General features: G+C 43.1%; 3 protein-coding genes across 6 annotated transcripts in view; 2 read left to right on the top strand and 1 right to left on the bottom strand.

Moving 5' to 3' along the window:
• Positions 1 to 13: 13 nt before the first annotated feature.
• On the top strand, positions 14 to 8,855 carry rbbp8 (retinoblastoma binding protein 8). 3 transcript variants are annotated; one of them, XM_080865748.1, is made up of 19 exons: positions 14 to 72; positions 533 to 659; positions 771 to 813; positions 910 to 1,005; positions 1,331 to 1,422; positions 1,638 to 1,710; positions 5,670 to 5,851; positions 5,939 to 6,022; positions 6,103 to 6,179; positions 6,298 to 6,365; positions 6,472 to 6,760; positions 6,875 to 7,040; positions 7,156 to 7,244; positions 7,559 to 7,676; positions 7,765 to 7,902; positions 8,013 to 8,052; positions 8,151 to 8,238; positions 8,321 to 8,462; positions 8,616 to 8,855. In XM_080865748.1, the coding sequence occupies exons 1-19, from the start codon at positions 70 to 72 to the stop codon at positions 8,711 to 8,713; spliced, it is 2,013 nt and encodes a 670-aa protein (XP_080721874.1). In that variant the 5' UTR covers positions 14 to 69; the 3' UTR covers positions 8,714 to 8,855. The 3 variants fall into 3 exon arrangements, with proteins under 3 accessions (XP_080721874.1, XP_080721875.1, XP_080721876.1); XM_080865749.1 differs by having other exon boundaries at positions 8,016 to 8,052; XM_080865750.1 differs by having other exon boundaries at positions 6,511 to 6,760.
• Positions 8,856 to 8,930: 75 nt separating this feature from the next.
• On the bottom strand, positions 8,931 to 12,852 carry tmem241 (transmembrane protein 241). Of its 2 annotated transcripts, none has more exons than XM_080865758.1 (15): positions 12,629 to 12,852; positions 12,175 to 12,221; positions 11,910 to 11,987; positions 11,734 to 11,815; positions 11,555 to 11,632; positions 11,431 to 11,456; positions 11,300 to 11,351; positions 11,178 to 11,226; positions 10,927 to 10,972; positions 10,762 to 10,797; positions 10,415 to 10,449; positions 9,945 to 10,014; positions 9,576 to 9,669; positions 9,402 to 9,466; positions 8,931 to 9,145 (listed from the first exon to the last, which is right to left on the bottom strand). In XM_080865758.1, the coding sequence occupies exons 1-15, from the start codon at positions 12,698 to 12,700 to the stop codon at positions 9,082 to 9,084; spliced, it is 894 nt and encodes a 297-aa protein (XP_080721884.1). In that variant the 5' UTR covers positions 12,701 to 12,852; the 3' UTR covers positions 8,931 to 9,081. The 2 variants fall into 2 exon arrangements, with proteins under 2 accessions (XP_080721884.1, XP_080721883.1); XM_080865757.1 differs by having other exon boundaries at positions 11,431 to 11,459.
• Positions 12,853 to 13,427: 575 nt separating this feature from the next.
• nsmaf (neutral sphingomyelinase (N-SMase) activation associated factor) overlaps positions 13,428 to 18,414 on the top strand; it is a 19,428-nt gene continuing 14,441 nt past the window's right edge. The window contains exon 1 of the mRNA XM_080865741.1: positions 13,428 to 13,566. Coding sequence (XP_080721867.1) covers positions 13,529 to 13,566 — 38 coding nt within the window. The 5' untranslated portion in view covers positions 13,428 to 13,528. The remainder of the gene's footprint in view (positions 13,567 to 18,414) is intronic.

Genomic DNA, 18,414 nt, shown 5'->3' on the forward strand with positions numbered 1-18,414 from the left:
CCCAGCTTGCAGTTCGGCGCGCGAATTTGGATTTTGTTATGGTCAAGCCGTAGCCTGTATGGCTCAAACATGGTACTGTACTGTTAAACGTTACTCTAACCATTTTTCTCTTTGACAGAATATCCTAGTTTTTATTCTTTAGACGTGTCGGTGTAAGTCTGAGTCTGTTTGCGGCTGTTTTCTCGTGAGCTCGTGTCATTAAGTCTAAACTTTGCATTTATTTCTTAATTGTAGTCTAAGTGGTTATTGGGAGAACAAGCTAAAAGACAGAGGTGAAGTTTTATTAATGCTTGTTCTGAAAGCCAATAAACAATAAGTAGTAAACACGTGAGTGTTGAGGGGGTGAAAGTTATTATTATTATTATTATTTAGCTAATTAGCACTAAGTTTATGCGCTCGTCTGCGCGCGCCATGTAGCAAAGCTAAAGTAGGCTTACATTGACAAGTGCGAATTAACATTAAGCAACACTAAAATGAGCTGAAAGAATTAATTTATTGTTGTGAGGCAAACACGGTTGATTTGCGTTGGCAGGAAGCGAGCAGAGATACGCTTGTAGATAGTTTTGGAAACGACAGGAGCAGCGGGACAGCCAAATCAGCTGATCGCTTTCAAGACTTGTGGAGGCAACTTGGAGAGTGTCACCAAAATGCACTTCAGGGTAACTGACAGTTTGATCTCACCACGTTCATGCTGGCTTTCATATCTATAATATGAAGTTCAGAAGCTAAATGAAAACACATGTCATCATTGCACTTGTTGCTGTTTCTAGAATTGGAAGCAAAAGTAAGCAAGCTGAAAAAGGAACGTTGCCTGTGAGTATGTTGTGTCATTTTGCGTTTAATGAGAAAGACACTTGAGTCTTAGTAAGTTATGTATGAAGGGTAAAGTGATGTGTTTGTCCTCTACAGAGATGCGCAGAGGCTTGAAGTGTTTTACAGTCGAAACCAGCAGCTCAAGGAGCAAAATAAAAACCTGCAGGATGCCATGGCTCTCCTGGAGGAAAGGTAATTTACCCAAAGATGAATGCACGTGCACTCCACTGTTATTCCCTTTGTAGCAAATGCTTGTTTGTTTGTTTGGAATATATGTGTCTCGTTGAACCTCTGTTAAATTCTAACTATAACTTAGGATGGGAGAGCTGCAGTTTGGCACTGATGTGGGATTTCTAATTAACTGGAGCAACATGATACCAAAGACAAGAATAACCTTTTCTGATTCATTGTATGGGTGCTTCAGATTCCCCCGCAGACTGAAAGTTAACAAGATTTAATGTGTTGCATTAAAACGGTGTGAAACATAAAGATTGCCAGCAGTGCTTTCCCTTTCCAGGCTTCGAGCAGCAGAGTGTGATCGATGCTCCATCTTAGAGGAGAACATGAAAAACGGTCAGCAGCAGAATCTGCGTCTTATCGAGAAACTAAGTGAGTGTTTTCATTTCAGTGTCCAACAGCCATTAATAGCCCTCTCTGATGTGCATACACATATGCAGATGCAATCTTTCACAACAGTAGTATGTTATATAATATGACGAGTAATATACTAGAATAAATGTGAAAAAACCCTAAAAATTCTTTAAGATTCTCAGTTTGTTTAAGAACAGAGAAAAACATGTTCTTTGCAAACCTTTGTTCCTCAGAAAATGAAAGAAACCTGCTGGAGGATGAAAACAATAAGCTGCGAGCTGAGCTGCAAAAACTGAAGAGTTCTCGGTAAGCTGTGTCGCATTAATGTTTTTGTTCACGAGAAAAATATGAGAAATGTTTTAAAAAGTTAAAGCAATAACTTGAAGTACTTTGAAGTTTATCAGTATCTCGCATCATGGAGGAAGTTTGACTCTTTACAGACTTGCTTCAGTTTATTGAGGTCTGGATTTTGACTGGGCCATTGCACAACACCCTGACTCTTCTGTTTTTCAGCCATTCTGTTGAATGTAGATTTGCTGCTTTGATTCAGATCATTGTCTTGTTGCATGAGCCTGTTATTGCCAAGCTTTAACCGTCAGACGGATGACTTGGAATACTTTGGTATATATGGGAGTTCTTGGATGACTCAGACACATCAAATCATCACCACTCCACCACCGTGCTTTGTGGTGATGTATTTGGGTTTTGCCAAACACACCCCTCTGCATTATACGTACACGTCTTCAGTTTGGTCTCATCTGTTCCAGTAGTCTTGTGGTTTGTTTGTGAGCCTAAGCTTTGCCTTCATGTTCTTTTTAGAGAGAAGCAGCTTTCTCCTGAAAATAAGCCATCCCTGTTCATCGTTTTCTGACTGTGCTGTCATGAACTTTAACATTTACACACTGAGACCTGTAGAGTCTGAGATGTAACCCCTGCTTTCTTATTTTATTGTATTTCTTTTTACAGTTTCTGAGCATTGCGCAGTCTACTCATCAAGGTGTCTCTTGACATTGATACATCTGTCTCACAGAGACTGTTCTTCATTTGGTTAGATATTGTGAACGGGTTTTTCTTAGCCAATCATCCACTGCGCTCATGTACTTAAGATGTCTTCAGTTGTCTTTCATGTGTTTTGGTGTTGCTGAGCCTGGTTTGTGCATTTATTCTTTTTACAAATGCAAGTTTATTCTACTGCTCCGATGGGTTTATTTTGGTTTTATGGCTTCCTCCGTTTGCGCCCAGATTTTAATTAATTAATTTTTTAACCTCATATTAAAAGTTCCAGTGAAAAGATACTTAATAGATTTTAAATATTTAAAATGGGGGACTGTGTCATGATTCCTGCAAATAGCTGTAAACAGTGCAATACTTTTGTTAAACCTCTTGAATTAAAGCTTCTATAAAAATGTGTATCACCTACATTGGTCAGACATTTCAGGAGTGAACAATACATTATCCCAAGCTGCTACTCAGTATTCTTATTTTTATGTGTTTATAAGCTTTTTGGTGCTAACAGTCCCAGTTTCTTCTGTGGCCCCTTGGGAAAATAAATTTCCCCCCTCAGTAGGGCTGGGCCATATTATACCGTTCACGGTAATACCGGTATAATGTTAGGCAACGATAGGAAAATGAAATATCGCGATAGAATGGGAGTAAAACGCGCATGCGCAGTGCCTTTGTTTTCATACGCACATGGCCGATTGTTGAGTGAAACAGATGAACCAGAATTGGTTTGTAAAAATGGTGCAACTTCAGTGATGTGGAACTGGTTTGGTGTTTGTCCGTCAGATACACAACAAAGCACATTTTTTTTGCAGAACATGCAAGCGGCCGTTGTTATTGTCATATTTGTCGGACTAAGATGCTCTTAAATCTGGGAGTAATCTGGGTCCTAAACTCCGTATGCTTCAGGTCAAACAACACTGCAGCATCACTTAGAGTTAAAAACTGTCTAAATTCTTTCATCTTTAATAAAACGATCAGCATTGCTGCTTTACCAGGTGTAACTATAAAGTTTAACTTCCAGGCATCCATGAAAACAAAAGTTATTACATTTAACGGAGTTAGAAGTTAGCAGGAAGCTAGCGGAAGTTAGCTCGCTAGTTTCGCTAGTTACCTAAGCATGATATTGCATGTTCTGACTGAGAGATTTCTGAAAAAAATCAAACGTACAGCTCTGCTATCACTTCCAACTAGGGCTGGGTATCGTCACTGATTTCTAGAATCGATTCAATTCCGATTCACAAGGTCCCGAATCGATTCGATCCACGATTCGATTTAATTCGATTCGATTCGATTTAAATCTGGGAAATTTTGACAGTCAGAAATATAATTCAGATCAGTACATTTACATATTTTTGTATCAATAAAAAGGAAGCTGACACACGCAAGACTTTATCACAGGTGTGAGCGTCACAGCAGATGCCTTTGTGTCAAAGTAGCTGAGGATAAAACACAGAAAAACATGAAGGTGATTTTCCTGGCCTGGGATTTTATAAAAATATTCTGCAGTACATCAAAAACGAAAGAAAACCATTAATTAATGAACATTACCTCTGACGTTACAGCGGTTTTATTAGAGACACGGCTAAGCATTTTGCATTTTGAATAATTTTAAAAAGTTTAAATTTGTTCAGTATTGAACAGCAGAAATGAGGTTTTCTTTTCGGAAGAATGTAAAAGGGAAAAAAACAGCGGCCGACAGCGCTGTAAGCAACAGTAGACTTGTGCGTAACAAGCAAGCGAATAATGAAGAAAGGGAAACTGTTCTTGAAGTACAGAGAGAGAGAGGGCGAGAGAGAGAGAGAGAGGGAGAGGGAGAGAGAGGGAGAGAGAGAGAGAGAGAGGGAGGGAGAGAGAGAGAGAGAGGGAGAGAGAGCTGCGCATCGCGATGGAAGCAAAACAGTAAAAGTCAGAGTGAATTCATGACGATGTTTATGTGAAGCGTTTGGATCTTCTTTTGCTGCTGGTTCGGTCAATATTGTTTGGAGAGACATCAAACTAACAGCTTTAGAATCAGCGCACAAAGGGCGTGAACACAAAGCGCGACCCGCCGACAGATCAGAATCAGCGAGCTGTCGGCTTTCAGCCCCGACTGTGAGGCGACATCTAACTGATTCTGATCCGCGGGTCGCGCTGTGTGTTTAAGTCTATGTGCAGAATCCGTGTACCTGCTCTCATTTACTGTCTTAACTGTTTGGTGGTTCTTGAAATTTTGTGAGATGTCACCAGAGATTCTGGCATTTCGGGCAAAATAAATTTATATTAAAAAATCGATTCAGGATTTGAATGAATCGATTTTACGTTATCCAAGCCAGAATCGATTATAATCGATGAATCGATTATAAAAACCCACCCCTACTTCCAACATAAATGAAGACAGGAAACTAAACAGCAGTGACGTTTGTAGGGTTACTGAAGTTGGGCTAGCTGGTATATAATGATGTGCTACCGCTAGCGACACAGCTATGTTAGCATAACATAAACAGGGAAGCTGGAGGACGAACACTAACACTTTTCCACTTATAAAAGTTAACGTGAAGGTTCTTCATGGTTAGAGACAAATGCAATCGCATGGCAGGATACTGTAAACGGACCAAACTTCAGTCAGGAGAACAACTGAGATAATCCATCCACAATACGAGGTTAGTCATTAATACACTGCAACAACATGGGAATAGAGCAGCTGCCAGAGAATTCAACATTAATGAATCAATGGTACAGAAGTGGAGGAAGCAAGAAGAATGAGTTTAATAAAGTTTGATTTATCTGACTGCTTTGTTTCGCTTAATGTGCCTTATAATCCCGTGCACCTTATGGTCCGAAAAATGCGTACTGCACACTGCAGTTTAATGTTGCAAAGCACCTCTTTTTAACTTCAGTGGATATTATACATGGTTATGCTCAGGATATGTCAGCCCATTTCTACTGGAAATGCCTTTTGGTTAAACTTTCAGCAAGGAATTTGCATTTGCACTGTTACATTTTTATAAAGCTTTAATGTACATAAAAACCAGCTTCTTGTTTAAGTGAAAATAAATGGAAGGTTGTCTTTTTGCGCTAGTAATGTTGTGGAGTTGTATTTTGTCTCGCATCAATTATATCGTCGGTTATATCGTTATCGCAAATTTTCAAATATATATCGTGATAAATATTTTTGGCCATATCGCCCTGCTCTACCCCTCAGTAGGCTTGTAGGTTCAGGTTCGGTAAGTTTTAAAGTTTCAGTTTCCAGTGAAGCACTACACGTGTGCTTTTCTTTTCAGGTCTGAATCCAAGGAGGCCTCACCCGCAGAACAGGAAGAGGGCGTTATTCCAGACTCCCCGATCTTGCCCAGCTCACTGCCCGTGGTAAACAGATTGAAGAAACAGAAAAATAACGACCAAATGAAGCGTGTGCGCTATGCAGAGGTGCCTCTACCACAGTCTAACAATTCGCTCTTCAATGGTCAGTCCTCTTTAAAGTAGCTTCCTCTTCGTCACCTGTCTGAAGACACAAACCAGTTTTCTAATCTAAATTCTTTTTTATACAAAGATCCTGAGGGTGCCACAAAGAATCCTGGAAGAGCAGAAGTGCTCGTCCCTAACACCTGTGAAATGGACGCGTCGCAGATCTCAAGTATGACTTCATCCATTATTGGTCTTCCGTAGATGCGATCATGAGCGTGTTGCTGTTAACATGTCTGTTTCCATTTTCAGACGATGTGACTGAAGATGAAGAAGAGGCAGCAATTGCAGAAACTTGTGGCCTTGAACTTATTGAAAAGCAGCAGATGGTGTGTATAAGCAGGATTTGAAACAAATGATGATCTAATAAAAATGTAATGTGATCAGGCTTTAATAAAAACGAATCTTAGGTGTGATCAAACAGATTAGCTCTCTTTCTCACCTTAGAATCTCAGGAAAGCCCCAAGCCAGCAAAGAAGCTTCAGCACTCTCTGGAAGCAGGACGTTCATTTAAAGTAAGCATTGAGACATCATCTTCTGCTGTGGCAGACACCTCCATGTGGAAAAGAGAAAAAAAAATAACAGTTCGGTGCTACAGTTATACTTGTTTCCCTCTTCAAGGCCTTGCTTCTTGTCCTCTTCATCCACACTGATGCACAGTCCAGACTCAACATCTAAAGGGTCCCCATCTCTTCTCCCACGCATCAAACGGTTTGCAGAAGGCGGCAGTGTTTGCAGGGCAAAACGGGTGAAGGAGGGAAGTCCAGAGGTACAGGAACGCAGTCAACGAGGACTCCAAGAAGACGCGGACAACCAGGAGGAAGGCGAACACCTACAGCGTGAACAGATCAGCCAGACTGCCATATCTGTGAGCAATCCAAGCATCAAGAAGGAGCAACTAGATAGGAAGGCAAGAGAAGGCAGTAACATCATTGTCAAATTTTAACCACGTTTAGTGTCCAGGCTGTTTAATTAAATGTAAGACAGAAATATAGAGTTTCAAGGTGCTTTTTATATCACACAGGTACAGTCAGGACATAATATGAGCACCAGCCAAAAGCCAAGCACTTCTTGTAGCAGTCCTGCTTTCAAGAAGCCAAAAATGAAGGTTAAACTGGATGCAGACGGGAAGAAAAGAACCCCTGTGCAGGATCTGAATGCTTCACAAGGCCAGCGTGAAGCTAAAGATGGTGATTTCTCTTCAGCAAAGTCACTTGAAGGACATGCGGATATTTCTGATTGTTGTACAGTTTGAAATGCTCCTCAATAATATTCAGTTAACTTGAATGTGGCTGTGTGTTCCAGCTGATAGGAAGCACACAGTGGAGCCTACATGGAGCGTCGATCCTGCGCTCGCTCTCTCCATGTACGACAGCGAGTGGAAAGGAGACGAGGTATAGTCACGTGATCTGCTCTGCTGAACAACCTTCACCCTCAGCATGCACTATACTGTAAGCTGGCTCGGGGCCTTTGGGCTTGGCCATATTAGGAATATCCTCTCTTATTAACATCATCCAGACCTGGGAGTAGAAATGCGAGTGCTGAGGTTGATCTGAAGCCTGAGTTTTACTTGTACATATACTGACCTCATTATTTTAAACTGTGTCCCTATTTAATGTGAGCGTTCATCATTTTAACATTATTTAAACTAAATCTATTCATTGCACACGTCGTTGTGAGAGTCTAACACAGGTTTTGTGCGTTCCAGGAAATTGATGAGCGGCAGCATCATGTGGAGATGGCAGATACAGACTGCACCTGGGTCAGTCACAGCTTACTTCAGCGTCAAAGAGAGAAGGACCGAGACAGAGGAGACAGTGTGTTCGGTGAATATACACGGCAACACTTTTTTTCTAAAATATTTAAAATATGCTGATTTAAACTGTTAGTAATCTCAACTGTCCCTACTTCAAGGACTCGGTGAAAAAGCAAATGACAGCTTGGATATGATGTTCGACACAACGGCTTACGGGGAGTACAAATCTTGCAACAGTTCACATCTAGGCCAGAGCCAGCCCTGTGACCGTGATGATGATGAAGAGGAGGCCATTGGTGAGCTTTCAGATTGAAAGAAAATGTGTGCAATCTAGATCAGTATTTTCAGATATCTATTTGTAAGGTAAACCCTGTGTTTTTTTCCCCCCCTAAATTCTCCAAATAAGGAGATCCTCCTGAAGACAGTGCATGCCAGTCTAAAGCACGGTAAGAAACTGATCAACCTTTTCAGGTGTTTATCTGAAGATGATCATGTTTGCTGGTCATTGTCAGTTTTCCATAACCTAGATCTGTCTCTGGATTAGACACCCAGCGTTTGCACATGTAGCAGTCGTTCGCAAAAAGGATGAGAGAAGAAAACTGAAGGGCACTACCTGCAAGGAATGTGAAATTGTAAGTATTCGGAGTACTTGAGTTTAATAAAACTGACACACTGCTTACACTGATCCTATTTTAAATAATTGTTTACCTGCAGTATTACACCCATCTGCCAGAGGAGGAAAAACAGAAAAAGCTGTCTGCTTGCTCAAGGCATCGTTTCCTGTACGTTCCTCCATGCACACCTGAAAACTTCTGGGAAGTTGGATTCCCATCAACGCAAACATGCATTGAGAGAGGTAATTTAACAGTTATGCACTGTAGATTAAAGCAGTAAGGGCAAAACATTTGAACCCATTTCTCAGCAGGACCATTCTTCATCCTGTCATGCTTTTCAGTGCACGAGAGAGGATTGTACTGTCTTTAATACTAGGATGTGTCCTCTGTTGTAGGTTACATCAAAGAAGAGAAGAATCCTGAGGCGCGCTTACGGAGGAGGCAGCCATTAAATGCTCTATTCTCACCGAAGCGAAACAAGGAGGAGAAATAAAAATGTCCATCTGTAAAAGAACTGATGTTGTGAAGAAGGTTGCCGTTGTTTCCTTTCTCCCCTTCAGTCGTTCTGACTTGTGTTTTGTTTTTTTTAAATGTTTTTTGTGCGGATAGTTTGGATGAATAAATAATTGTTTCTATGGAGTGTTGGGATTGTCACAGTTCATCTACAAATAAGTAAGTAATAATATGCAGACCTTTAAATTCTGACCCAGTGCAGTGAGGACAGTTTGTACCAAACTTTTATTTGGTCAGGAGATCAGATAATAGACAAAGTTATAAAATGAATGTAGAAAAATAGAATCTGCATCCCCAGTTAATAAAGAAAGTCATTTGAGGTGAACTCGTCTAAAGTGCTGAAATTCGTCACACGTGAGTATCCCTCTCAGAATAGATCAGCAGAGCCTCTCCGACGTGACTGACGACCACACTGCAATCAAAAACAGATCAGGGCTTTCATCAAAAATCCAGCGTCACGAGATTAACGTGTATTAAACTGGAAAACAAAAAGCATTAAAAGTTGGACATAAACCTGCAACTTTTTAAAACCACAACTGACAAGAATTCACATACAAACGTTCACAAACATGTTAGAACAAATAAGACTGATGCAGAAATCTGAAGCATGGAAAATGAACATTTGTTTTTGTGCTGAAATGAGCTGGAAACAAAAGTTTGGTACCTACCACAAAAGAGACGAAGCATTAGAGTTCACAGAGAAAATAAATGGAGACAGGAGCATGGCAGTAACCTGACAGGACATAATCCAACAAGTAAATCGCATCAGTTTGACTTTGACGATCAACACGTGTGTGTGCGATGAACTGTGTGTTACATGAGTTTAACATATCTGAAGTCACCTTAGATAAAAAGATCCAGACCCCAAAGTGTTCAAAGGACAGTCCGCTTTTTAATTTGACTGTAGCCAACCGCAGCAAAAAGCCCAGCAGAGCGCTGTGAAGTGAGACACACAACCAGTAAGAAGGCCACAAACCTTCCTCTGTCCTATTAAACCTTTTACAGAACTGGAACAGGAGTCCTTGTACATAAACACACTAAATATGCCGTTATTTAAAACTTTCTAACAAAGATCTACTTATTTTATATCCAAGTATAATTAGAACGGACTCTGAAGGCTTCAGTTTGATATGAACTCAAAGGACGACAGCTTGTTTTCACGGCTAACCAACATCGATGCAATCAATATTAGAGAAAACTGACGTTTTCACCTGGCACAGCAGCCACAGTGAAATGTGTGCGACTGCAGGGACGGGAACTCCAAGGCACCTGTGAGGTCACCTGCACAGGGACAAGAGGCATAAATTTTATATACACACACACACACACACACACATATATATGTGTGAAAATGAGCTGGAGACAGTGGTAGTAACAGAAAGAGAGGAGGCAGAGCTGGAAGTGGAGGTTGAAGATGTTAAACTAGGACAGCAGAGTTACAGCTCAGGTTGAGCGGTTTGGAGAGAAGAGACAGTGGACAAATTGGACAAAGGAGTTTTTAAAGTGGAGATGCCAGGCAGGAGGAAAAGAGGAAGACCTCAGAGGAGATCCATGGATGTAGTGAAAGAGGTGGAGGGTCTGCTGTGCTGGCTCCTAAAGAAGTAGAAGAGGAGCTGCAAAATGAGCAATAACAGAAGTTTTTGTGAGAATATTTGCAGAATCTATGTGAGGTCAGTCGTACCTGTCGGGTGAGCAGCAACAGCCAGCAGCAGCACGCTGTTGTTCAAAGGGGGGAAGCTGTTATTAGGCACTGATAATATCTAAATCTGCTTAACGTGAAAGGTTAAAGTTTTGAAATGAATCCGACTGAATAACTTAGACATCACTATCCCGTATATTGACCCTTAATTTTAAGACTTATGAATGGCAGTCGAATAAGGAAACGAATAAGCTTTTTTGGATCATGTCTAACGCATCAACACTTGGGTTTATCACAATTGTTTACATGTAGTTTAAGTAAATTAATACTCTCACGTTAGAAGATTGAAGGTTCAGCCTCAGATCAAACAATTTAGACTTGAATCTTACCTGAACAGGTAGTTAATGCACTGCTGCTCAAGATCACTGCAATCAAATCACAAAAGCAGCGTCTTCAGCCTCTGATGTGCAGCAGAGCAAGCTGAAGCTGAGAAACTGCACCGCATGCTAGACTAGGAAGGCGCTCATGTGCGCCCACCAAAGGCTTTCACTCACCTCAGGTTGACGGACTTGTGGTGAACTTGAAAGACTCTATATGCACCTGCAAAGCAGTGTTGTTGTTTCAATTTCTGCTGCTGTTGCAGTCGCTTATTGCCATCAAAAGATTTAAGCCTTAGGGCAAAATCGATCAGCTCAAACACAACATCACCTCAAACCCTCGGCCTTATCAAGGCTCAGACATCTTCATCATCATTCTTCTCACAGTTAAAAGTGTTTTTAAAGTCATATTACGATATTAGACTTACCAACACAGGCGAGATGGCAGACGGCCCACAGGTAACCGCTGTGGTCCACCTGCACGGCAAGGACACATGCTAACTAACTTGATCTACGGCACCGGCAATAAGTGAGCCAGGATTGTTATTACCTGAGGGTCATAAAAGGGAAGGTTGATGGCTGAAAGCAGCATGAGGCATAGGCTGGAAGAGAAGGAGGGACGTTTAATGTGTGAAATGTGTGAATCTCTTTTTAAAAAAATAATAAAAAAAACATCCATACCTGATAAATTTCAGCCACTGTGTCTTCTGCTAAAAAACAAAAAGCAGAGAGAGCACATTAGGAGCAGGAGTGTGAAGCACATGACTGAACAGATCAGTTTACAGCAGGCGGTGAGCGCACTTACCTCTCTGCGCATGACCTTGAAGATCACGTAGCTAAAGGGATGAGAGCAGTTCTGAAGAGTGAAGAAGAAGGGAATGTCCTGCGTGGAGGAGACACACTCATAACAAGATTGTCACAGTAGCAAGAAAAATCAGCACATGAATGCACTGCGATGTTATTTTAAGTGAACTGTGCACTTACTAAACGTGATAATGCCCGGGAACCAGCGTAAATGTTCCCCACAAATAGGAGGGAGCCCGGAAGCCAGGACAGAGCCGCAGATCTGTAATGCAATATTAGAGCACGTGGATCGTGTGGAAATCTCCCACGCGGCAGTATAATATCAAACCCAGCAGAATGCAGTGCGGTGACAGTACCTGGTGATGCGGTTTATTTCCACCCATCCCAGCTTTCCAGACACTAGAAGCAGGATAGCTCCAATAAATGTCTGCCATCTGGAAATGTGCAGTTTGGTCGTGTTAGTGAGAACAAACACGAGGTTATTCAGGTATCACACAACAGGGTGCATAATTAAACTAATGAATAATTCCTTTTACTTCTTTAGATTTATTGAAATGTATTCTACTCAAAGAAGAGTCACTTCACTAGATACATATTCAATATTTATTTTCAGTTACTCACCCTTGAAATAAGGTTGGATAGGTGAAGTTTAACACTGACAGGACAAACTACAAAAAAGAGAGAAGACAGTGAGCTCATTTCATATGCAGGCAGTGTGGTATTAATCATTTCCCTAGAGATGCTTCATTACTCCCGCCAAAACCCATTTAAAAGTCTGCCAATTAGGTTTGTACAGCTGTCTCTATAAATCTGTACGGGATACAACACGACTCTAACTATGTGATATAATCGAGTTTTCAATTCGGCATAACTGTGGATCCTATTCACACTTGGTCTTTGTACACTTCCTGCACTTATTTCTACTCCCTGATACCAAGCGCTAATATTACCCTTTACACAGCTGATGTCTGGATGGATTCACATGGGATTACTCAAAGCATCTCCGCGGAATCTCTAAATCAGTAACCTCCTTTTCAAACTAAAGTTTTTGACTCGTATCCTCGCTAGTACCTACCTTGTTCGTGAAATATGACACAACAAAAACAAGGCTAAAAGCGAGGCCGGTGACGTGTCTCCTCCACTGCATGATGGTCTGCAGACACGCTGCAGCTGGGACATGATGAGAAGTACCAACAAAAATAATAAAGCTTTTAATACAGCGGCTCGTTTTTGAAACTGAAGACCTCTCAGGATCGGAAACTTCCCTCACTGTCACCACACATGACGCGTCAAGACGCAGGCACACCGAGATCGTCTATGCGTGGGAAGATGGTTCACTGCGCTGTCTGTGTGTCCCACACACAGCAAGTGTACCACCACATGTACACTGATAAGATACTATTGTTTATTTAGTCTGTCCTTTTGGATTTGGGATAAATTCTATTTTGTGTGTGTCTTACTTTGTCCTTATTTTGCAATCGGTCTGATTGCGGCAGGAAAGACGGTGCATGCTGTATGTTGATTGTTTTGGTTTGAGGGTGTGACCTGGATGATGACAGTCTCTGGTGATGTGCTGTGCTCTTTTTTTTAGCGGTTTTGTGTAATCCACTAATTTAACTTTTAACCAATTTTCAAGTGCATTTGTTTCTTGGTTTTCTGATTAAAAAAAAAAAAACATCAAAACTCCCACTATTATAGCAGTGAAAGTTAAATTACTCTGTTTGTGGTTAAAATGACAAAATATTTGTACCGACAAAACAAACATATTCATTTTTATTTATAGGGCACTGATGCAGACGCAGTGTTGGTCCTTGAACGTGCCAGCAGAGTGACGTCTCTCTCCGCTGCTCTGTGCACACCGCTCACCGTCTGTCTTGGAGTGGGTCACGTGGTTTCCACCAAGTTTCCGTGTTTACAAAGCTCGGGCTGTTGTGGCTTGTCGGTATTCAGTTTCTGAAGAGGATGCTGTGCGGTCATGGCGTTTTTTCTGGCGCAGGAACGAACTAAAGAAAGGTTGGTGTTCTTCCACCTTCTGTTAGCGGGTGGTTATTTCCCTGCGTGGTTTTGTTGGGAGCTGAGCGGCAGCAGCGGGCTGTTTTTCCCCGACTGTGGCCGCGTGTCATTGCAGCGTGAGGCAGGGCTGCTTAGCTAATGAGGCAGAGCTCCACTGTCAGCTGGGGGATGCGGTCTAATTATTGAAGTGGGCTCTGGTCTGCGGTGCAGACCGGTTACTTTTACCCAGAAGGTCCCGTGTCTAGAGGACAGTACAACAAAATGACGCTTAAGTGAGAGTGTGGAGGATATAAAAGACTGTGACAGAGCTTTAAACTAAAGCAGCTGCTTTTTCCAGCAATTCCAATTCTGAGCCTCCTAATGGAAGCGGCAGACCTTAGCACATGATCTATGCTTCAAACTGACCACCAGAGTGAGCTCTTAAAAGCTTTGGGACCACGCAGGAGATCGTTTCAGTCTAGAGCAGGGCATTGAATTTCCACAGTGCACTTTGATACTCAGCATGCTGGGCAGGAAAAGGATGAGGTCACCTCTGAACAATACAGGATGAACAGTTTCTTCAGCGAGTGTGAAGAAGTGCTTTGTACGCACTGGTGACTCATTAGAGCCTGTCTGATACTGGAGTTTTGGACCTCAAGCTACCACAGGCCTCTGCTTCTAATGTGTTATGTTCGGTCAGGGAGATGAATACAAACAATTACATCAGTCAGGATCCAATTTCATCAAAAATAAGCTTTCTTCTAACAGTCTGGTTAACATAGAAAGCATTCTTCTGTACTTAAAAGTCAGGTAGGATGTGGCAATTTAAATCATGTTCAGTGACACTAAGGAGACCAAAGTGTGCCAAGGAAATATCCCCCTAAACCAGGGGTGTCGAACTCCAGGCCTCGAGGGCCGGTGTCCTGCAGGTTTTAGATCTCACCCTGGGTCATCACACCTGAATCAAATGATTATTTCATTACCAGTCTCTGGAGAACTTCAAGACATGTTGAGGAGGTCATTTAGGCATTTCAATCAGCTGTGTTGGTTCAAGGACACATCTAAAACCTGCAGGACACCGGCCCTCGAGGCCTGGAGTTCGACACCTGTGCCCTAAACCATTGCACCACCACCAGCAGACTAAACTATTCATACAAGCATTCATCCATGCATGGAGAGTTTGCTGCTCTTGTGTAAATTGTAGCCTCAGTTTCCTGTTCTTAGTTGACAGGAGTGGCACCCAGTGTGGTCTTCTGCTTCAAGGTGTGGCGTGCTGTGTGTTCAGAGATGCTCTTCTGCACACTTTGGTTGTAATGAGCAGTCATTTGCATTATTGTTGCCTTCAGAGCAGTCTGACCATTCTCCCCTGACATCTGGCATCAACTAGGCATTATCAGCCAGACAACTGCTGCTCACTGGATAGTTTGTCGCTTTCAGACCATTATCTGCAAACCCTGCAGATGTTTCTAGATTGGGGCAGATGCCAGGAGAGTAAATGAGGTCATTTGGCACCAACAATCATGCAGCACTCAAAGTCGCTCTTTTTCTCCCATTGCGATGCTCAGTTTGAACTTGAGCAGATAGTCGTGACCATGTCCTCGTCCACCAAATTGCTGAAATGGGATTTGTTAATTAGACATTTGTGTTAACGAGCAATAAACAGGTGTACCTAACAAAGTGGCCACTGAATTTAAGCAAATCACTTCCTTTTTTAGTGACACATCCTTCTGCCTAATCTGATAACTTTTGCTTTCAACAAGCAGCAGTTCCACATAAAACCTTTCAATACCCTTTGTCGGGTTTGTTAAAGCTGCGTATGTAGAAGACTGAGCTGCACCGGACTGTTTCTAGTTCCTGTAGGTCCAATTACCAAGCTGATGTTTTTGAAATGTCTTTATTGGTTTTGTTGTGAAATCTCAGTTGGAAAAAAAAAAAAAAAAAAAAAAAAATATATATATATATATATATATATATATATATATATATATATATATATATATATATATATATATATATATATTTTTTTTTACACACACACACACACACACATACATATATATATATATATATATATATATATATATATATATATATATATATAGCACAAGTTACCATCAAGTGCGGGATCTACCAAGGAGATGCTCTGTCCCCACTGCTGTTCTGCATAGGCCTGAACCCCCTCAGTGAGATCATTAACAAGACTGGCTACGGATACCGACTACGGAACGGAGCAGTTGTCAGCCACCTCCTGTACATGGATGACATCAAGCTGTATGCCAAGAGTGAACGAGACATCGATTCACTGATCCACACTACCAGGCTATACAGCAATGACATTGGAATGTCGTTCGGACTGGAGAAGTGTAGTCGGATGGTAACAAAGAGAGGGAAGGTAGTCAGAACTGAGGGGATTGAACTACCAGAAGGCAACATTGCAGACATAGAGGACAGTTACAAGTACCTGGGGATCCCGCAGGCAAATGGGAACCATGAAGAGGCCGCTAGAAAGGCTGCAACCACCAAGTACCTGCAGAGGGTCAGGCAAGTCCTGAGGAGTCAGCTGAATGGTAAGAACAAGATCCGGGCCATCAACACATACGCCCTGCCCGTGATCAGGTACCCTGCTGGGGTAATAGGCTGGCCAAAGGAGGAGATAGAAGCCACTGACATAAAGACAAGAAAGCTCCTGACCATGCATGGAGGGTTTCACCCCAAGTCCAGCACCCTGAGGCTGTACGCTAAGCGGAAGGAAGGGGGCCGGGGACTGGTGAGTGTCAGCACCACAGTCCAGGATGAGACAAGGAACATCCAAGAATACATTGGGAAGATGGCCCCAACTGACCGAGTGCTCAGTGAATACCTCAGGCAGCAGAAACCCAAGAAAGAGGAGGGAGACGAGGAACCATCATGGAAGGACAGGCCCCTGCACGGTATGTACCACCGGCAGATAGAGGAGGTGGCTGATATCCAGAAATCCTACCAGTGGCTGGACAAAGCTGGACTGAAAGACAGCACAGAGGCACTAATCATGGCAGCACAAGAACAAGCTCTGAGTACAAGATCCATAGAGGCTGGGGTCTATCACACCAGGCAAGACCCCAGGTGCAGGCTGTGTAAAGATGCCCCAGAGACAATCCAGCACATAACAGCAGGGTGCAAGATGCTAGCAGGCAAGGCATACATGGAACGCCATAACCAAGTGGCCGGCATAGTGTACAGGAACATCTGTGCCGAGTATAACCTAGAAGTCCCGAGGTCAAAATGGGAGATGCCCCCAAGGGTGGTGGAGAATGACCGAGCTAAGATCCTGTGGGACTTCCAGATACAGACGGACAAAATGGTGGTGGCTAACCAACCGGACATAGTGGTGGTAGACAAACAGAAGAAGACGGCCGTAGTGATCGATGTAGCGGTTCCGAATGACAGCAATATCAGGAAGAAGGAACACGAGAAGCTGGAGAAATACCAAGGGCTCAGAGAAGAGCTCGAGAGGATGTGGAGGGTGAAGGTAACGGTGGTCCCCGTGGTAATCGGAGCACTAGGTGCGGTGACTCCCAAGCTAGGCGAGTGGCTCCAGCAGATCCCGGGAATAACATCGGAGATCTCTGTCCAGAAGAGCGCAGTCCTGGGAACAGCTAAGATACTGCGCAGGACCCTCAAGCTCCCAGGCCTCTGGTAGAGGACCCGAGCTTGAAGGATAAACCGCCCGCAGGGGCGTGCTGGGTGTTTTTTATATATATGTATGTGTGTATATATGTGTGTGTGTGTGTGTGTGTGTGTGTGTGTGTGTGTACACACACACAACTGCTCCGTTCCGTAGTCGGTATCCGTAGCCAGTCTTGTTAATGATCTCACTGAGGGGGTTCAGGCCTATGCAGAACAGCAGTGGGGACAGAGCATCTCCTTGGTAGATCCCGCACTTGATGGTGACTTGTGCTATGGGCTTGGAGTTGGCCTCTAGTGTTGTACGCCACATCCCCATTGAGTTCCTGATGAAGGCTCTTAGGGTCCCATTGATCTTGTACAATTCTAGGCATTCCAGTATCCAGCTGTGGGGCATTGAGTCATAGGCCTTCTTGTAATCAATCCAGGCAGTGCACAGGTTGGTCAGTCTGGTCTTGCAGTCTCGGCTGATTGTTCTGTCTACCAGTAGCTGGTGTTTTGCGCCTCTGGTATTCTTGCCAATTCCTTTCTGTGTCCCGCTCATGTATTGACCCATGTGCCTGTTCATCTTAGCCGATATGATGCCTGACAGGAGCTTCCATGTAGTACTGAGGCAGGTTATTGGTCGGTAGTTGGAGGGGACCGGTCCCTTCTTGGGGTCCTTGGGGATCAGGACCGTCCGGCCTTCAGTTAGCCATTCCGGGTGTCTCTCGTTAACTAGCAGCTGGTTCATTTGTGCTGCCAGACGCTCGTGGAGTGCAGTCAGCTTCTTCAGCCAGTAGGCGTGAACCATGTCGGGCCCTGGTGCTGTCCAACTCTTCATACTGGAGACCCTTTCTTGGATATCTGCCACTGTGATGGTTACTGGACCCTGTTCAGGGAGGTCGCTGTGGTCAGCCCTCAGATCCTCTAGCCACTGAGCATTGCCGTTATGGGTTGCATCCTTCTCCCATATGCTCTTCCAGTATTGCTCCGTCTCCAGCCTTGGTGGTGCTGTTCTCTTATTGTTCCCTTGCCACTGAGAGTACACCTTTGCTGGTTCTGTGGAGAACAGCTGGTTTATTCTCCTGCCTTCGATCTCTCTGGTGTACCTCCTCAAGCGGCTGGCCAAGGCTGTGAGTCTTTGCTTGGCAGTTTCCAAGGCCTCAGGTATGGACAGCTTGCTGTATTTCTTAGGCACCTTATTTGTCGCACCTTTCTGCAACT

This window comes from Rhamphochromis sp. 'chilingali', assembly GCF_963969265.1.
Source record: "Rhamphochromis sp. 'chilingali' genome assembly, chromosome: 18".
NCBI lineage: Eukaryota > Metazoa > Chordata > Actinopteri > Cichliformes > Cichlidae > Rhamphochromis > Rhamphochromis sp. 'chilingali'.

What these genes read in the sequence shown, in the direction of transcription:
- rbbp8 (XM_080865748.1), top strand. An exon ending in GCGTCTTATCGAGAAACTAA is followed by an intron (nt 1,423 to 1,637) that starts GTGAGTGTTTTC and finishes TTTGTTCCTCAG; the next exon opens with AAAATGAAAGAAACCTGCTG. An exon ending in CAAAAACTGAAGAGTTCTCG is followed by an intron (nt 1,711 to 5,669) that starts GTAAGCTGTGTC and finishes TTTTCTTTTCAG; the next exon opens with GTCTGAATCCAAGGAGGCCT.
- tmem241 (XM_080865757.1), bottom strand. Translation starts at nt 12,700, where the DNA reads ATGCAGTGGAGGAGACACGTCACCGGCCTCGCTTTTAGCCTTGTTTTT. An exon ending in CCCGGGCATTATCACGTTTA is followed by an intron (nt 11,633 to 11,733) that starts GTAAGTGCACAG and finishes TCCTCCACGCAG; the next exon opens with GACATTCCCTTCTTCTTCAC. An exon ending in CACTGTGGCTGCTGTGCCAG is followed by an intron (nt 9,670 to 9,944) that starts GTGAAAACGTCA and finishes CTCACTTCACAG; the next exon opens with CGCTCTGCTGGGCTTTTTGC.